The following is a 19,323-nucleotide window of genomic DNA, read 5'->3' on the forward strand; positions in this document are numbered from 1 at the left end:
CGGCGCCATCTTGCCGGCAGCTACGGAAGCCGATCAGGCTCCGCCGCCGGGCGGATCTTGACCGGCTTCGGTGCTAGGCAGACCGGGAGGCCAGTATTAGGCCTCCGGTTGCCATTGCAGCCACCGGAACCCCGGCAATTTCATTACTGGGGTTCCGATGAGCTGCAAACACCTTAAGTGCAGCGATCGCGTTTGAGCGCTGCACTTAAGGGGTTAATGGCGGGGATCGAAGCTAATTTCGGTCCCCGCCGTTACAGTCGGATGTCAGCTGTAAGATACAGCGGAGATCCGGTGATGATGGGACCGGCTCAGCTTCTGAGCCGGTGCCAAACGTTTGACGTACATGTACGGCAAGATGCGGGAAGTCAGTACTTTCCATGACGTACATGTACGTCAAATGTCGGGAAGGGGTTAAGGAAAAGTGGGGGGAAAAAAAATAAATATATATTTGCGCGGTCAAAAATTTCCCGTAGAATTTCCCGAACATGCAAAACCACAGAGTCACAATCTGATAGGAATTAACAACAATATACCAACTGGGATATATTGTTTGTATGACTTTATTGTGATTTTTGTGAAATAGACATTTTGGACAGGTGGACTGCATAGAATAACACTTTTCTCTACAGATAGACTCCCTGTAATTTACGCTTTCCAAATCTCAGGACTAAAATCACTCTAAAGTCACAGAATGATACCTTGGTTTACAAAGATTACCCCAAGTCCCCCCTCCCACCTTTACACCAGGAGCAGGGTTCTGCAATGTTCCCTTAAGGTGCTTGCAACATACATTGATAATGACGCACGAAAGTCAAAACCGAGACCGGGTTTCTTGTTTGTAGGAAAGCCACAGTGAAGTGCCCATGCTTTCTAAGGCAACCATATTGACACTCAGCTGACCTGGGATCGTGGTGGTGCTGCTAAAGCCACTGTCATCCACGGGTCCAAAGAAATCAAGATTCAGAAGTGCAGACCCTCCACTAGCTTGAAATTCATTGACCGTTTTCAGCCGTAAGGAAGGGAAGCCAGGGGAAGGGGGTTTTTGTGTAAAAAGGGGGGTAAGACACACACTTAAACATGCATGTTATCACTATCATATAATCTACAGGGAGAAAACATCTTATATGGTTATTGACAAACCTACTGAAGAAAGTGCAGAAATGATAAAATTAAAGGGAAACAGCCCAGTGTATCTGCACAACAGCCTGCTTGTAAACATACGTGCGGTGTAGAAGACGATCCGCGATTCACTGGGATATTCCACTTGTATTCTATATATCAATATTCTATACATCCCGTGGATATCAGTCGCTCTGATATGTACAGAAGATTTTAACTGGTGATTAAAGGCTATGTACAACTTTGAACCCATTATCTTTTATTAATAAATCAATGTTTTATAGTGATTTATAGCAACTTCTAAAATGGACTTTAATAAAGAAAAAAAAGTTTACATTTTAAGATACTATCCTGTATACATATAAGTTGTATAGTTCCGTCAGGTCAGTTGAACTGAGGGTTCGGCTGAAATCGGCTTTGACTGAACGCTACAGTTTCTATATACAGGATACAATGAAGCTGTATCTTAAGTTAAAAACAAAATTGTATTTAAAGTCAAAGTTGCTTTAGAGCCTTTACAAACGCAGCCTATCAAATCACTAAAAGTCAATGACATCACTAAGTCATGACTTGATGACCTCACCAATTCTTACACAAATTGAGTACACGTAGTTCTCAAAACCAAGGCTGGATTTACACGATCGTGTTCGGTCCGTGATATATGGTCCGTGTGTCGGCAGTATTTCCCGGACCAAACACACTGCAGAGAGCTGGGCTCCTAGCATGAGTTATGTACGATGCTACGAGTCACTGCCTCGATGCGGGAAAACGGTCCCGTACTGTAATCATGTTTTGAGTACGGGACAGTAGTTCCACGGAGAGGCAGGAACACCTAGCGTCATACATAAGTACGATGCTAGGAGCCCGTAGCCAGTGTGTTCGGTCCGGGAAATCCTGTGGACATACGGACCGCATATCACGGATTTAACACGTTCGTATGAATCAGACCTGTGATATAAAAAAACAAGAAAAATCAGATGAGAAGAAAGACCGTGTATGCTTGCACTCAGCACTAACAACCCAACTGATTTCTACAAAGTAGAGTCCTATTATTATGACCATCAGCCGATATCCAGAGTAACCGCCGTGTGCAGCACGGACAGCAGCTAGACGGGCTGGGAGTGACTCAAGGTGCTGGTCGGTTGTCTCAGGTATCTGGAGCTGTGCTGACTGCAGTGCATCCCACATTTACTGGAGGGTGCGGGGGGGGAGGGGAGGATCCATAGAGCGAACAAGACAACCGAGGTGGTCCTACAGATGCTCAATTGGGTTCAATTCTAAGTCCGAATCAGGGGGCCCGGGAAGTATTTGGAAGTCTTGGTCGTGGTCTTCCAACTACTGTCGGACATTTCTAGCCGTGTGACATGTCGCATTGTCTTGCTGGAAGATTCCATCTGCCCCAAGGAAGACAAACAGCACGTATGGGAGGACGTGAACTTCAAGGATGGATTAATACCCAAATCGGTTCAGAGTGCCTTCCACATGGATGAGTGGCCCAGAGAATGGCATGAATAAATTCCCCAGAGCATAACGCTGCTGCCACCAGCTTGTGTTCTTCCAGCAATTGTTGCAGGGTGTTTGTTCTGATGTTTCTCGCCTGACAAGACAATGTCCCAATGAAGCAGAAAACGTGACTCATCGGAGAAGGCAACCCTTTGCCAACCATCAGTGGTCCAAATCCGATACTGACGTGCAAATGGAAGCCTTTTTCCCCGATACACCTTTGTTAGCATAGGACCAGTCACCACCCGTCCACTTGGGAACCCCATACACAGTCGGGTTCGCTGAACTGTTTGAGACACACGTCTGGTAGCCCCCTGGTTGATTTTCACGGTGAGCTGCTCCACCGTAGCGCGTCGTACGGCCCTCGAGCACCTTCGTAGCCGATGTTCACCTCTCACATCAATGGCACGTGGTGCTCTGCAGTTTCCACGTCGGTTAGTCCCAATGGTGCCATTTGTCTACTCTTGTTACACTTTCACCACAGCAGCACGCGAACAGTTCACAAACTGCGCTGTTTGAGAAATACTGACACCCTTGGCCCAAAAGCCAATAATCATCACATTTTGAAACACTTATGAAAATCGCCACTTTTACCCGTGGCAACAACGAGTGCTATGTGCTCAGACAGCCTATCGCACGCCTTACATACCCTCCAAGCATGCCCGCAACACATCACGTCCTTCATGGGCTACCGACGTCAAAAGTAGAAGGTGGTCATAATAATGAGACTCAACTGTGTATATAGGCAGCTCTATCCTACGAGCTACAGAAAAAGACGTATCTATGCACACAAAGCCTATTTCAATCTTCAGTTTGGTCTCCCAGAGGAGCTACATTTTGATAGCTTACATATTACAAGTATGATGACTACATTTGCTCACACAATTTAGCCCACTTTTTTACAATTACTTTAGGGCCAATATTACATGCAGATTACTTTCTTAATATATCTTTATTGCGGTCAAAACTCTTTAAAGCATACTGTCTTATTAAGGTCAGTGTATAAGAAGTCTGCTGTAGACTCCTCAGCTCCCCCTAGGGGTGACTGTAGACATCCAGAATTTTAACTATGTCTACTCTAGGTGTTTATCAGAAAACTAACTCTAAGCTCTAACTAGTCTAAATGGCTTTAAAATGCTGTGCTAATTAATTAGCAAATATATAGAATACATAAAAAAAAACTGTACTCCCAATAAACAAATAACTGTCTATTTGGACAAGAACATTAAAAGCATCTCCATATCTGAACGTTTCACCAATAAAAGCTATTCTATACTATGATCAAGGCTTTAAGTTGGAAACGCATACGCGCCACTTTATGATGGGAGTGCCTTTATACGTCTGTGTGAATTAATGTTGGACGCACATAGACAAACACACCCCAAACATTAATAGTAAACCATTTAAAGAGGTTTTCCAATTAGAAGAAATTGATGGCCTATTCTCAGGATAGGCCACTAATATCTGATCGGTCAGGGTCCCACCTTTCAGCACCCCCCGGCGATCAGCTGTATTGAAGGGGCCGAGGCGCTCAAGCTAGCGCTGCGTTCCCTTCATTCGTACTGTGAATCGCCGACACACTTGTAGCAGCGGTTCACAGTATTACAGCCTTCTCCCATTCAGATATTGATGCGAACAGTCCGAGGAGACACAAGAAATAGAGCTTCAAATGATTGTGAAAATGACCTGGAGTGTTTCCCTCTAACACACTAAAAGCACACTAAAAAGCCCACATACAAAAAAAAAAAAAGAAAAAAAGAAAGGAAACACCAGATGAAAAAAAAAGAGCAAGACAACAGTCCATTCAGGCTTTCGATCATGAGCTGACATACACTGTGTCCTGTAGGCTTCTGGCTACTGAAAGTGAACGATAACTGAAATCAAGGACTGAAGGTCTTCAGTTAAAACAAAGCAAAATGGAAAATTAAGCTTTCGATCACAGCGACTTTTTTGTTTTTTTAGTTAATTCTCATGGTTACTACCTGGAAACCACTGGCAAGCATGTCATCTGCTGCTGATGGATCTTATTAGGACTACTTGTATTCTGATAGGGCTTGCTTCACTCACACACGAACATCCAATACGAATAAATGAGTGAAACAATCCCCCACAAAACCTCAGTTAAGCTGGCAAACAGATGCACTTATCTCTAGTAACTGAAGTTTGCAGATCACTTTGCTCCGTTCTACTCATTAAGAAAGGACGTTTAAAAGGAGTATTCCGTATTGGATGAGGCGCTACACAGCGTCCACTGAAATCAATGGGTCGACTGAGTACTGCACGGACGAGCTGGGTCCTCCAGAGCAGATTTTTGTATCAGCTCTCTGCTATGACTAATAGGGAGTAGTCCCGAGCAGAGGACAATCCTGTACTACATCCATATGTTCTAATAAGGAAAATGGATAGAGGTGGTCTATAGACAACCCCTTTAACCTCACAATAATAAAGAGTTATACTAAACTATCTATAGTGAGATTGGTATTTTAATGTAGAAATATGGTTGAATGAGCACCAGCTCCCCAAAAAATGTTACGAAGGAGTTATATTTAAAAACGTAGGTAACGTTGTAAACTAGGCTTTTTCTGAGGTCTCTTTTCTAAGGAAGCAGTCACATCCTTACCATAATGGCATATATTGGTCAAGTACATCCTAGTGTTTTTTTTCCTTCATATATTCCTTCGCTGTCACGTACAGCAGTAGGATTTACAAAGATGAAACAGTGGCAAGAATGAGCTGTAAGGCGTGGACTAGTAAAAGAGAATTTAGGACTAAGGCCCCATGCACACGACCGTAAAAAACCTCCAAAACGGAGCCATTCACTTTCATTGAACACGGACACCTTTCCGTAGCACTACGGAAGGGTGTCAGTGCCGTGGAAATGTTCCGGGAATTATGGAACATGTCCGTTCTTTCGCATTTTGCGGGCCGTGCTCCCATACTTTGTATGGGAGCACGGCCCAAAAATGCGGCTGTCAGTCAGCGGCCGGCCGTGCCCGCAATCGTGGGCCGTGATTGCGGGCACGGTCGTGTGCATGGGGCCTAAGAGTAGAGAAAAAGTTTGAGAATACAGTAAAAATTATACCAAGAAAAAGAAGCAAACTGAACATACCTTGTTCTTCAACTGGCAATAAGTTAATAAAATAAATAAATGACCAATTAAAATTGGATTGGTGTACATTAAATAGAAACGGACCGCTACATTCCAATAAACATATACAATATGATGGAAATATCGGCACTGATCTGCCTGCAGCTGCAGATTGTCATTGTAAGAAGCGTTTTACAATCTGCCATTGTATAATACAATAATCGAACGGTTCATGCCGAGCGAAGAATGAAGAAAGAAAGCCTGAATTTCCCAAGAAAACACTAAAAAGACAAGAGGGAGGTCAGCAGAGAGAAGACGGTGTGGACTCTGGAGCATTCTTATGTCTAGCTCTGTTGCTAGAGGCTCTGAGGAGAGACGTACCATCTAATGGGTTGGTAAGGCCACTGCTACTCCAGTCAAACTGGACAGGTGGGAGAGATTCCTGCAGAAGAAAGAACAAACCGATTAATAATCAATTGCGTGCAGAGGAGGATAAAAAAAATAAAGTAGTTCTCTTTGGAAAGGAGATCCTGATTTTTACTTGTCAGCCCTTTAAACCTTGTATTATCCACAATTTACTAATTCATATCAATTATTCAATCACTTACTATAAAAGTATCTCCTGCAGGAGACGTCAGCAAAATAGAAACCGAGCTTATGGCAAGTTCCAAATGGTGTAAGTGGAAAGACCACTGAAATAGGACAACAGGTCCCGCTCTCTGCTTGGTCCATTAATGGGAATCTTTCAGCAGTTTTGAGGCCTTAGGCCCGATGCGCACAACCGTAAAAAACCTACGTTTTTGTGGACGGCAATTGCGGTCTGGAAAAGCATACCCGTTCACTTCCATTGAATGCGGACACCTTTCCGTAGCGCTACGGATTAGTGTCCGTGCCGCAGAACTGTGATGGGAATTATGCATGTCCGTTTTTGGTACGCAATTGCGGCACGGACTCCTCCAAAGGAGTCTATGGGGAAGCCAAAATTGTGGATGGCTACGGATATGCGTTCCCAAATACGGATAGCCATCCGTAAATACAGAAGTGGTGCTAAGCGACACAAAGGGGATTTCCCATCAACCTGGCCTCTTTTTTTTGTGGATCCGTATATATGGATGCAATATGGACCGTATTTGTGGATACCATTCAGCAGAAATGGGTATATTGCGAATGATTTGCTTTATGACTATAAAGCAATACGGAACCGTATTTACAGTCAGTATTTGCGGATACGGCCGTGTGCATGGGGCCTTATGGCTAGATTCCCACAGCGCAAAAACGCTGCGCAAGAGTACAAAAAAAAATAAATCCCTCTGTTCTGAGTGAAGACCGGCCTTCTGGGCGGACGCTGTGACCGCTGCACCAGTCACATTGGATAAAACGTCATCCCAGGAGGCCGGGCTGCACTTAGAACAGAGGAACGTGCCACTATGACAACACCCGGGGGTGCATTTTTTTTTTTTTTCTCATTAATTTGAATTAAAAAACAAAAAAACCTAACATCCCCATTGAATTCAATGGGGCGAACCCGCAACAGAAGCGCAACCAGTCCGCAGCATAAATGGACATGCTGCTGATTTAAAAACCGCACCACAGGTCAATTTATGAACGTTTTCGCTGCTGAGTGTTCAAGAGATTTGTTCAAATCCCATCCTCTTTGCTGCTACTGTCAATGCTGCAGAATTTCCAAACAGAATTGCGTTGCGGAAATTCCGAAGCGTTTACTCTACGTGGTAACCCGGCCTAAAACTGCTGATAGATGAGCTGATCATGGGGGGGTTCTAGATGTTGTAACCCCAAGCAATCAGGTTTTACGGCAGGGTGAAGCAGCTGCTGCAGGAAATTTGGTATTACATGGAGCCCATTCAAATGAATGTGTGACTACATAATACATAGTCTTGCAGAGTACTTCAGAGCTCTCCACTCTGGATATTAAGGGGGGGGGGGGGTGTCATGAGTAGGGGACCCCATCTAGAACATCAAATATATCTTCTAAAGAGAGCCATTTGTGTAATGAAGCAATTTCTAAAGTTATTCTTTAATAAAGGGAGAGCTAGACATCAGTGTTTATCTGTGTCCTGATTTCCGCTTCTCAGCACACTTCATTGTCTATCGAAATCAGTTACGTAACTTAGAGATAGATGGAATTTCAGCGGCTGCATTTAGATAAAGTCACTTGGAAAAGGTTTTGCTTACTGGTAGAATAAACATTTTTGTATGATAGTATTTACATTAAGGCTACACTGATTATTTATGTAGATAAACCGTTTTCCAGCCAGTAAAGCAACATTCATATTACTCTATGGCAGAAAAATGTAGCAGAGCTTTTCCACCAGAAATTATGTAGTCGAGCAATTTAAAAATGTTTTTTTTTTTTTTTTTTTTTAACTAAAGCAACTGAAGGTCTCATGACAGCGCTGATGTTAGGCTAAGTTCACATCTCGTTTTGTGCACACGTTTGTGGTATACGACGAAGTATAAGTTTTTAAAGTTACAAAAACATATGCATTTGTAGCATACTTACTTTTTTGTAGTATACGTCGTATACATTGGAGTCCGTTCTTACATATAAAACCGTATATATATATATTTTTTTATTCCTTTAGCTGAATCAAACTTTGTAAAGTCAAGATTTCCCATATATGGTGACAATAACGTATACGTTTAACGTATGCAAACGTAGGGTTTTAGATTGCATAAGTCGCCATGGACTTCAATACAAATAAAAAAAAACTTATAAAGTTGTGGAAAAGTACTGAAAAGCATAGCAGACTATGCTTTTCAGAACATAAGAAAAAAAAAAAAATAGAACGTAAGCCCACAAAACATATGCACAATCTACACCATTAGGGCGTTTGTCCTGACCATAGAAATCAATGTGCACGCTGAGGTACGCGTTTTTTCATTTCAAAACGAGCACATCAGCGGTACAGTAAAAACGAGCTGTGAACTTAGCCTCAAATGGGCTTTCCAGTGAGAACAAAATTGATGGCGTCAGGATAGGCAATCAATATCACCATCGCTTGACTCACCGCAGCAATCAGGGGCGTAGCTAAAGGCTCATGGGCCCCGATGCAAAAATTCTTACTTATCCTCAGGATAGGCCATCAATAGCTGATGTGTCGCCCGGGACCCGCAAATCAGCTGTTTTGAAGGGGCCGCAGCACTCGTACGAGAGCTGCTTCCCCTTCATTTCACTACTCGCTCACACTGTGAATCGCCGACACCGATTCACAGTGTGACCGGAATGAAGTGACCGGAATGAAGGGGAGCAGCTCTCGTACGAGTGCTGCGGCCCCTTCAAAACAGCTGATTGGCGGGTCCCGGGAGTCGGACCCCGCCAGTCAGGGCTATCTTACCTTCCTCTTCGGCCGCGGCGGGAGTTCTGTCGTCTCGATGCGGTGCGTGGCGCATAGCGCTGTGACGTCATGCGCTGCGCACAGCGCTTGACGTCAGGACCTCCGCTGCGATCCGGAACCAGGAAGGTAAGTAAAGTATGTTACTATAGTAACAGGGGCCCGCGGCCCGAGTTACTATAGTAACTTTTTATTGATGTGGTGCGGGGGGCCTTGGGCCCCCCTGGCTTCGGGGCCCGGTCGCAATTGCGACCGCTGCGACCCCTATAGCTACGCCAGTGGCAGCAATGTTGGTTCCAAGTGAACCATTTTGGGGTAGATATAGGTTAGTGCTTAACTTCTATAAGATTTATTTTGATGGACAAAAAAAAAAAAAAAACATAGCCGCCCTAGCGATGTTGTGGGCATCGTCCAGGTTTCCTGGATTTTATTCTTTGTTTTCTAAGCGCTCTTCTAGATGAGGAATAGGAGGGTCTTTTCTATTACTTTGTTACAAACTCCCTCTCTCCCAAGAGCGACTGCATGTAAACTTTCCAGTGACGCGCAAGTCTGTGCATCCCCCTCCCCTTACAGTATGTGCGATACACCTGTACCTTCACAGAAAAGGAGTCCCCACTGTAGCTGTATCATATACTGACAAGTATGTGGCACGGCTGCAGCACCCTGTGCAATGAACGAGACACCCGTATGTTGTACAGAGAGTTTGGACCAGAGTGGCGCTGCAATGTTGACATGCAGCAGGCTCTGGTGGAGGGGAAGGGGTTTATTTAAATTAAATCATTGAAAATTAGAGGTTACATTAAAAAAGAAAAAGTATAATATATATATATATATACACACACACACACACACACACACACACACACACACACACACACACACACACACACACACACACACAAGGTTTTGGACTTATGTACCTGTATCCGATCAGAAGAACAAATACTGTCATCTGGAGGAACAGGAGACGACTGCCCTATTGATGCTATTTTTTCTGCAGCAGATAAAGGCTTCAGAGGTTCCTTGGTCGGCTCCAGCATACCCTACATCATCATCAACAACAAAAAACTACGATTACATACATAACACAAATGCGGTTATTATTACATGGTTCTTTGTAAAACAAGGCGCCATGCGCCCTCTTGTGGCCATACACAGATTAAGTTATTGCTACACCAGAACGCATTCGCATGTGTAAAAAAACTCCGTCCAGTGCGTGAATGAAGACAGATAATGCTAGTAGAAAAAAATTAGACGTTGGAAGGAGATTTTACTTGTTATTACACTTCGCATTTATCAGAAAAAGTGCATCTGTCAGAGTGCAGTCACATGTGGCGTATTTGCCTCGTATTTCTGTACAACGTCCAATGGGAAAAATATTCTGCAAATCGGACTCTTGCATTGCAGAATATTTTTCCCATAGGCTTACATTGCATATCCTGATTGATGCAGTGCGCAGCTCTGGGACCTGCCCCGATCTTAAATTATCACTGTGCTGTGCGATTTTCGTAAATCCCATTCACTTCTATTGGAGTTACGGAAACAGCGTAGCTCAGCATGCTATACCGTTTCTGTAAGCCCGGACACCTCTCCAAACAATCTCCATTTTGATGCTGCGGCCAGTGACTGCAACGCCACAGGGAACCCACAGTCTCTAGATAGGTGCGGGTCCCAGAGCGGAAACCCCCATCTATCAGACATTTATAGCATTTTCTGTGGATATGCCATAAATGTCTGAATTTGCTTGTGATAAAATAATAAAAAAAGTAAAAAGCTCATTTCTATTGCCTGCTTCCCCAGCAAAGTCACAACTAACCGGGTTAAAAAAAGACTGGCATTTGGAGGAAGATTGCCAACGACTTTCTCAGTTGTGTCAGTCCGGATATGATATTACTACACTCTTTGGTAGATTGTGGCCGACCATTGCAGGACGACTGCTTTGACTTCTGCATAGGCTAGCTGTACACATTACACCGTAGAGGAACAAGCAAATACAAGATTCTTTGCACATATCCTTAGATAGCAGCATTAACCCTTGTATGCCTTCAAAAATTCAGGGCTTTACCCCACAAACCCACGCTTCTTAATAAATAATGTGCATCTCTAGCTGTCCGTGCGCCAGGAAGGGAAACCTATGCCAGCTATGACGGGAGTAGATTATCGATATAGTTTACACCAGTTTCTGGACCAGGGCCGCTTCTAGGCACAGTTCTACTGTAATTCCGACCCTGCCAAGATCTGTATCTCTGTGCAGGACAAATCTATGTAATTGAGAGCCCACAGGTAAAAGCCTTGAATCTGGATACATCTGTATATTGAAAGCCACGTTAGAATATACATTGCTTTGGGATTTCTATAACGAGTTTACTAGGAGGTTCCACGCTAAAGACAGGAACGCAACATGTCACAAGTTGCAGTGAGCAGAAGCTCTGCCGGGTGAGCGCCCCCCTAGTACCCTGCTGTTGTATGCACCGGAGTCCAGGTCACTAGTTCTGAGAAGTTGGCATCAATAAGTGACGAAGGTAAAACAAAATTCTAGAAAAAGCATTAACAATCATCGGTTACATATCTGTAGAACAGTAAGTTACGGCTTACCAGACCAGCTGCATACATAGGAACAATAACAGGCTGCTTCTTGTTGCCTGTAAAGAGCTAAAAACAATACAATAATTAATACAAAACCAACACCAAGAAGAAAGTAGAAATGAAACATACAGCCAGTAAAAACTCTGCAAATTCTCAGCGTTTTCAACACCTCTGCTTGCAGCCATTCGATAGGGGGCTTCACTGTTTACTTCCAAAGGATAACAACCTGTTCTGGTCACATGGCCACATTTTTCTACCAGACACTTACTTGCTATTTTCCGCTTGTACTGGATAAAGGGTAACTAAACTTTCAGAGAACTTCGGATAAGTCCTAGTGACAGGTCAGAAGTTTTGATCAGTGGGGTTTCAAGCACTGAAACCCCCACCGATCGCTCAGGTGAGAGCTGAGCCGCTTAGTTTCTGACTGACTTTTTCCAGAAAGCTGAGTAGTTCGTGTACGGGCTCAGACTTTCTATTGAGTCTGTACATTGTTACCTTGGCTTATCGAGAAAAGCCGATCAGAAACCTTGTATGGACTCATTAGAAAGTCTATGAGCCCGTACACGAACTACTCGGCTGTCTGTAAAAAGTCCATCAGAAACTAAGCGGCTCAGCTCTCACCTGAGCGATCGGTGGGGGTCTCAGTGCTTGAACCCTCACCGATCAAAACTTCTGACATGTCACTAGGACTTATCCGAAGTTCTCTGAAAGTTTAGTTAACCTTTAATGTTAGAACGTTATTTTTTTATACTATTAGACATTTTTGCATCTATTACTGCGTGACAAGGATTTCCATTTTTTTTTTTTTACTATTTACACACACATACGAGTCAATTTACTAAGACTGGTGTGTTATACGTCAGTCTTACACGAAGAGGCTGTCTGTGAGCCACAATTTAAAATCTACGCCAGCTATAAGCTATGCTATGGAGGCCCTGCTCCCTCTTGCTATCCCCGCCCACTTTTGTCGCTAATTAAAGCGCAAATATGGTGTGCGCCATAAGGTGCAACTTTTCTATACCATGAAACTGGCATAAGGGCTTTGATAAACTCCTCTCAAGGAATTCTTTTTTTCTTTTACACTAAATTTGAAAAGTGCAATTTTCTCATTCTTTACAAAACTAATTTTTTTAAATTACATAGAGAAACTCTAAAATAAAATTAATATTTGCGTCCGCTTTAGTCGATTTTAAATATATAACATGGCTTAGTTAGGGTCAGTTCAGTCATTTTAGCAGATTTTGAAATGGAAACCACGTCAGAAATGCCCCAAGTCACCCCCCCATTGATTTCAATGGGAGGCAGAAGCGATTCCCCCCCCAGGGGGCCTATGGCCACTGGCAGAAAAAAAATGAACCGGAATGTCCTTTATTCAAACGGTTTCCACCTCTGATCTCTCATTCAAATCAAATGGGAGGCAAACAAAAAACAGTTTTTTTTTTCTCCAGCGCTTCTTTCCCCGTGGTTTTTGCATTAGATTCAACAGACGCAGACAAAAAATAGCAACAATTTTAAAAAAAAACAAAAGCGCTGGCAATTCAAAATCTGCCTAAAAATTTGTGGAGGAATTTTGAGACAGATTTTTTCTGCCTGTCAAAAACACTGTGTGAACTAGGCCTTAGGGGAATAGTGTAGAGACAAGGGCCTCAGACACAGTTGATGGGGGATATTAGGGATTTTTCATAGTTTACATTTCTTTTTTTTAATTTTTATTATTGGTTTTATTTTGTTTGTACTGGACAAGTGGTACAAACAAATAAAATAAAACCAATAATAATAATAAGTTCAGAAAAGACTTTTAGGGGGCATTCATTTTTTTTTATACTATATTTTCCCTATAACTGGGGCCAAAGTTACAGAGGGAAAGAGCCCGGATAATGCATCCCAGCAGCACTGCCACTTGTCTCTGCAATTACGTGATCGCCGGGACCAATAGAGGCCTGAAACGCCACCTCTATTCTATGCACAGCGCTCATTGAATGCGGTCTGGACACAGGTCAATAAAGCAAAAAAAAAAAGTTTCTGCCTTCTATGCTGGCAACACAAATACTCTGTAAAACCCGTATTCTGCAACACAAATGTGAGGAATTGATACAGACAATTGAAGTACTTTTATTATATAAAGAACAACATTCGCTAAAACTGAAATATCCCTTTAATATTTTCTAGTCAAGTTATTTATATCCAGCGGTTTTCTACAGGGACATATGTTGACTAATGGACCTGAGTCACCCAGCACTGACATCACAGACTTACATTTTTAATAGGTATAAAATTATACTATTTTACTATATTATTTTCTATTCTCATACTAAACGTGCTTGTGCTTTTTGATGTGCCTTTGTTAAAATTATAAAAAATTAAAAAACGGTGGCAGCCCAAATAGGCACTTTAAAGCTACATGAAGAACAGTTCGCCGGACGCTCTGGCAATAAAGATGGGGTTAAGAATTACAGACCCAAAATGTTGTGTCTAAGCACGAGGTCTGCCAGGGAACGGCTAGTTAGTAGGTTCACTCAAGCGGCTTGCTTCTTCCCTACAGAGCCTTTATTCGGCCCTTTGGCTTGCAAACCCAGACAATAGCACAGACAGAAGATCTAACATACTATGTTCCTTGTGTCGATTCCTAGGGAGCACAGGAGCGTTTTGTTGCTATGAGAACCTCCCCACTGGTACTTCAGTCCGTAGGCATCATGAATATCCTGCAGCTCCGTCCATATGTCCAGCACTTCTGTGTGTAAGCTGTGGAAAATGAACATGTTAGAGAGCTCCGACTGCTCGTCCAGATCTACTGAATACACAGCATGACAATCACACATCTGTTGTACCGTCCCTTTAAGGACTGTTACCATAAGGGAACACTCACTCATCTGCAAATTCAGTCTATTAAGTAGAAGTGCAAAGCAGATAACTGAAAAATAGAGCAAGGCCGAATATCCTAATTCCACCTTTTATTACAAGAGCAGATGTGTATATTCTTCTCATCATCTAACCTGCGTCACCATTTATGATACTTTAGTAAGTTTTACAGGAGGTTAATCTACCAAGCAATCTATAAAAACTTTAAAAAGGGCAGATTTACTAAAGACAAGACTGGTCTTTTATACGCCAGTTTTAGCGATCTGATCCGCTGGAGTAAAATGCGACAGATTAAGAGGCGCACGTCTCTTAATAAATTTATCCCATCTTCCCGCTGGCCGTTACCCAGGCTGTGCGCCATCCAGTCTCACCCCCCAATTGGACGTAAAATAAAAATAATACTCACCGCTCGGGTCCCCTCTGCATGCTGCGGCTCATACAAGATCCTGACATCGAACAGCATCAAGGCCTTATATGCGACGCAGCACTTAACGTAATACTGATGCTGCCCGACCTCAGAACCTGGTATGAGCGGCGTCATGCTGAGGGGACCCGGAAAATGAGCAGAATTTGTGTTGTTTAAATTGTTCAAAGGGGGAAAAAGGGAGTTGCGGTTGGGGGGTTGTACAAGGCCAGCACGGGCCTCTACAATACTACACCCCACAAAGTGAAATCTACATCAGCTAGGAGCCAACGTAGACTTCCCCTAAAATTTACGCCAGTTTTCCACTCCATGTGCCGCCGTACGGTGCAAAGTCTTTAGGGGATCCCATCAATTGAATACTTCCCAAAGCCTTTAGGGGAGAATAACTCTTTAAAACCTAGGTGTGCCTCCGTGTAAGATGCGATGGGCGCTGTATTACGGATCCATAGAGCAAGGATTCATAACACAGCAAAAGTCCTGAGAATAAACTCCCGCACAGCAATAATGGAGCGACACAGTTACCATAATCCAAATCTGTTTAAATGCTTTTGTCACGGTTTTGGCGCAAATATTGTTGTGGCTTTGAATTGAAAAAGATCTAAGGATCCTTTCATGGAAGTGTGAATGGGAACAGTTCATATTCAGAACTGTGGAGAGAAAGAGAAAAAAAACCAAACAAAAACGTATAAATGTAACTTTTGCCCAGTTTGTGGTTATTTTGGCATTTCACTGCCAAAACACAAATCCTAGTCATATAGCTTCAAAAAAAACTGCTATGCAGGAAAGAGTTACTTGTGTGTAAAACGTTCACTGCCGATCTGCACGAGTTCAGGAAGCTATGGCGGTCATCTACACTGAGGGATTTGGTTTTGTCGGTGCTCCTGACACTTATTCTCAATACCACTTTACAGATGTGTCCACCCTCACCATTGCTTGAATTTGGTTAAGGACTCCAATCAATCAAAAAATAAAATTCAATACAATATCACGACATGGTAGGAAAACACTTGACACGCTGCAATTCACACTAAAACCACTGGGTGGCCACACATATAGCAGAGGAATCTCGTGACAGAGTATCGCAAAATTGAGTTTTGTTTTTTTTCCCCAAAGCTGGTTGTTTTGCACCACACATTTCAGGTTATGCGGAGATAAGAGGAAAGGTAATGGAGGACACATCTGTATATAGCAGATATGGTTCTCACCCTAGCTGAGACATCCTGAAATTCAGATTTCTAGAATGTATTTGGACATGTCAAATGTGCTCTCCAGGAATCCAACTGAAGCATATTATAGTGCTGACAAAACACTTCAGTTTAGTGTGGGAGACTGATAAGGCCGTCACCGAGTATATGTGATAACCTTTGGGCTCTATGATCGGGAAGTGATCCTGGTATAAGCTCACGTGCCTGTAGACTTTATTAGCCAAACATATGCAAAAAGAGTATCCTTTTATCACCTGTTCGGTAGGTATACTTTATTTTTGCACCGTACAGAAAAACGGACAACGCAGAACGTTTGATAATTCGCCACTACACGAGACCAGAAGCAGTAAATCACACAGAGGGAACCAATTAGAAAACTGCCCGGATCAGAAGACAGTTTTACATGATATTTTGTGCGAACATTTTATTTTGGGCTGTCATTCTGAAGGTTCTTTACCCCTACAAGAAGATTTAGAATTATTTTTTTGAGTGTTTGATAATCTAGAATTTCTGATAAAAACATAATCCTTATAAGTCCCATTGATAACAGATAAAGCAGATCTTTTATCACAATGTGCCGTCCTATTTAAGGGCAGCATATTAGAGAAAGGTCCGCTGGACTATTATACCAAACAGCACAAATTTTTTATTTTGGCGAATAGCTGCTAGGAAAGAATACAGCGGACTCAAGAGGGTGCTATTCATGAGGAAGATACTCCCGGCTCCAACGAAAGACCGCTGCCGTGTATCTGGCTGCATATACAGCGGGTATCACACACTGGGGAGGACATGGAGTGCTCTCTTAATGATTTCAGCAGACTCATAACTAAAAGTGGAGTGTAGAGTGTAGTATAATAGCCCAGCACACCCGCCCCTATAATATGCTGCGCTATTACTGCATAAATATATACCACCACAGCCAGAGAGTTAGTTTTGCCACCTCATGGTACCACTCACACTGCCAAGCTCGCCATACCTGGTGGTAGATTTGGACTTTGAGGTCACCTCCTGCTGCTCCGCACATAGCAGAAGATCTAGAGATGAAATGTTCTCATTTATTTCAGCAACAGGAGGAGGAGGAAAACAGGCTTGGATAATTCGCTCGAGACGACTCAGTAATGGATTCTACAGGAGGGAAAAAAAATATTATAATACGTCCCTACGATTCATATAAAGCGTACAGAGTTATACGATGTTTCCTGTCACTCAGCGAGATATTTCCTGATCCATATAGTCGTGTAAGGGGTTATTGGCCTGCACACTATATATATATATTTTTTTTTTAATAATTCCACTATGGATTCCGATTAATTTGCAATTGAAAACCTGTAGCATGACACAGAGGGGCCGCGCCAGGCATGTTAAGGCCAGTGGGCACAAACCACAATTACGTCTACAGGGACGGAGGCTGTAATCTAATTGAATTTACAATATTCCATCCAAAAACATATTGCTCACTGGTGCCTATACTCTGCTAAACTGAAATATAAGCAGCCCCTCGTTCATTAGGGTATGTTCACACGGCCAAATTTCAGACGTATACGAGGCGTATTATGCCTCGTTTTACGTCTGAAAATACGGCTCCAATACGTCGGCAAACATCTGCCCATTCATTTGAATGGGTTTGCCGACGTACTGTGCAGACGACCTGTTATTTACGAGTCGTCGTTTGACAGCTGTCAAACGACGACGCGTAAAAATCCAGCCTCGTCAAAAGAAGTGCAGGACACTTCTTTGGACGTTTTTGGAGCCGTTTTCTCATAGACTCCAATGAAAACAGCTCCAAAAACGGACGTAAAAAACGCTGCGAAAACGGCGTGAAAACGCCGCGAAAAATGCGAGTTGGTAAAAAAACGTCTGAAAAGCAGGGTCTGTTTTCCCTTGAAAACAGCTCTGGATTTTCAGACGTTTTTGTTGACTACGTGTGAACATACCCTTAGACCCCTGCTTACCTCTAGTTTGCTCTTAACCCCTTAATGACCGGGCCATTTTGCACGTTAATGACCAAGGATTATTTTTTGTTTTTCCACGGTCGCATTCCAAGAGTCGTAACTTTTTTTTTATTCCGTCGACATAGCCGTATAAGGGCTTGTTTTTTCCGGGACGAGTTGTATTTTGTAATTGTACCATTTTTAGATGCTTATAACATATTGATTAACTTTTATTAACTTTATTTTAGGAGAGAATTGAAAATAAGCAGCTATTCCAGCATTAATTTTCACGTTATAAATTTACGCCGTTTACTATGCAGCGTAAATAACATGTTACCTTTATTCTATGGGTCGGCACGATTACAGGGATACCAAATGTGTAAAGGTTTTATATGTTTTTTCTACGTTTGCACAATAAAAACCCTTTTAGAAAAAAATTACTTGTTTTTGCATCGCCGCGTTCCAAGAGGCGTAATTTTTTTATTTTTCCGTCGATGTGGCCGTACGTGGGATTGATTTTTGCGGGACAATGTGTAGTTTTCATTAGTACTATTTTGGGGTACATAGGACTTATAGATGAACTTTTATTTTATTTTTTATGGGGGGAATGGGAGAAAAGAGAGAATTTTGCCGTTGTTTTTTGCGTTTTCTTTGGACGCCGTTCATCCGGCGGTTTAATTAATGTGTTCATTTTATTGGTCAAGTTGTTACGATCGCGGGGATACCATATATGTGTATGTGTGATTTGTTTTGACCGTTTTATTAAATAAAACCACTTTTTGGGGCAAAAAAGTAGTTTTATTTGACTTTGACTGTAATTTTTTTTATTTTTTTTTTCACAAACTTTATTTAACGGTTTTACTTTTTTTTTTTTAGTCCCACCAGGGGACTTCACTATGCGATATGCCGATCGCATATATAATGCTTTGGTATTCTTCGTATACCAAAGCATTATTGCCTGTCAGTGTAAAACTGACAGGCAACCTAACAGGCAGATGCTGAAGACAGACCTGGGGGTCTTTGTTAGACCCCCGGCTGTCATGGAAACCCGACGGCGACCCGCGATTTGTTTGCGGGGGCGCCGATCGGGAGACAGAGGGAGTTCCCCCCTCTGTCAAACACATTAAATGCCGCTGTCACTGTTGACAGCGGCATTTAATGGGTTAAACTGCCGGAATCGGCGCGTGCTTCGATTCCGGCAGTTGCAGCAGGAGCCAGGCTGTGTATAACAGCCGTGCTCCTGCCGCTGATCGCG

The 19,323-nt window shown here is 42.7% G+C and overlaps 1 protein-coding gene across 2 annotated transcripts in view; it reads right to left on the reverse strand.

The window, feature by feature from the left end:
* The window catches only part of AFTPH (aftiphilin), a 63,989-nt gene that overhangs the window by 16,065 nt on the left and 28,601 nt on the right, over positions 1-19,323 (reverse strand). Inside the window, exons 3-8 of one of the 2 annotated variants that reach the window (XM_075863126.1) lie at positions 17,114-17,262; positions 14,256-14,391; positions 11,659-11,715; positions 9,984-10,106; positions 6,092-6,152; positions 901-984 (exon numbers count right to left, since the gene is read on the reverse strand). In XM_075863126.1, coding sequence (XP_075719241.1) covers positions 901-984; positions 6,092-6,152; positions 9,984-10,106; positions 11,659-11,715; positions 14,256-14,391; positions 17,114-17,262 — 610 coding nt within the window. The remainder of the gene's footprint in view (positions 1-900; positions 985-6,091; positions 6,153-9,983; positions 10,107-11,658; positions 11,716-14,255; positions 14,392-17,113; positions 17,263-19,323) is intronic. The other variant, XM_075863127.1, reaches the window with a different exon arrangement.

The sequence above is a fragment of the Rhinoderma darwinii genome, chromosome 4 (assembly GCF_050947455.1).
Source record: "Rhinoderma darwinii isolate aRhiDar2 chromosome 4, aRhiDar2.hap1, whole genome shotgun sequence".
NCBI classification, from domain to species: domain Eukaryota; kingdom Metazoa; phylum Chordata; class Amphibia; order Anura; family Rhinodermatidae; genus Rhinoderma; species Rhinoderma darwinii.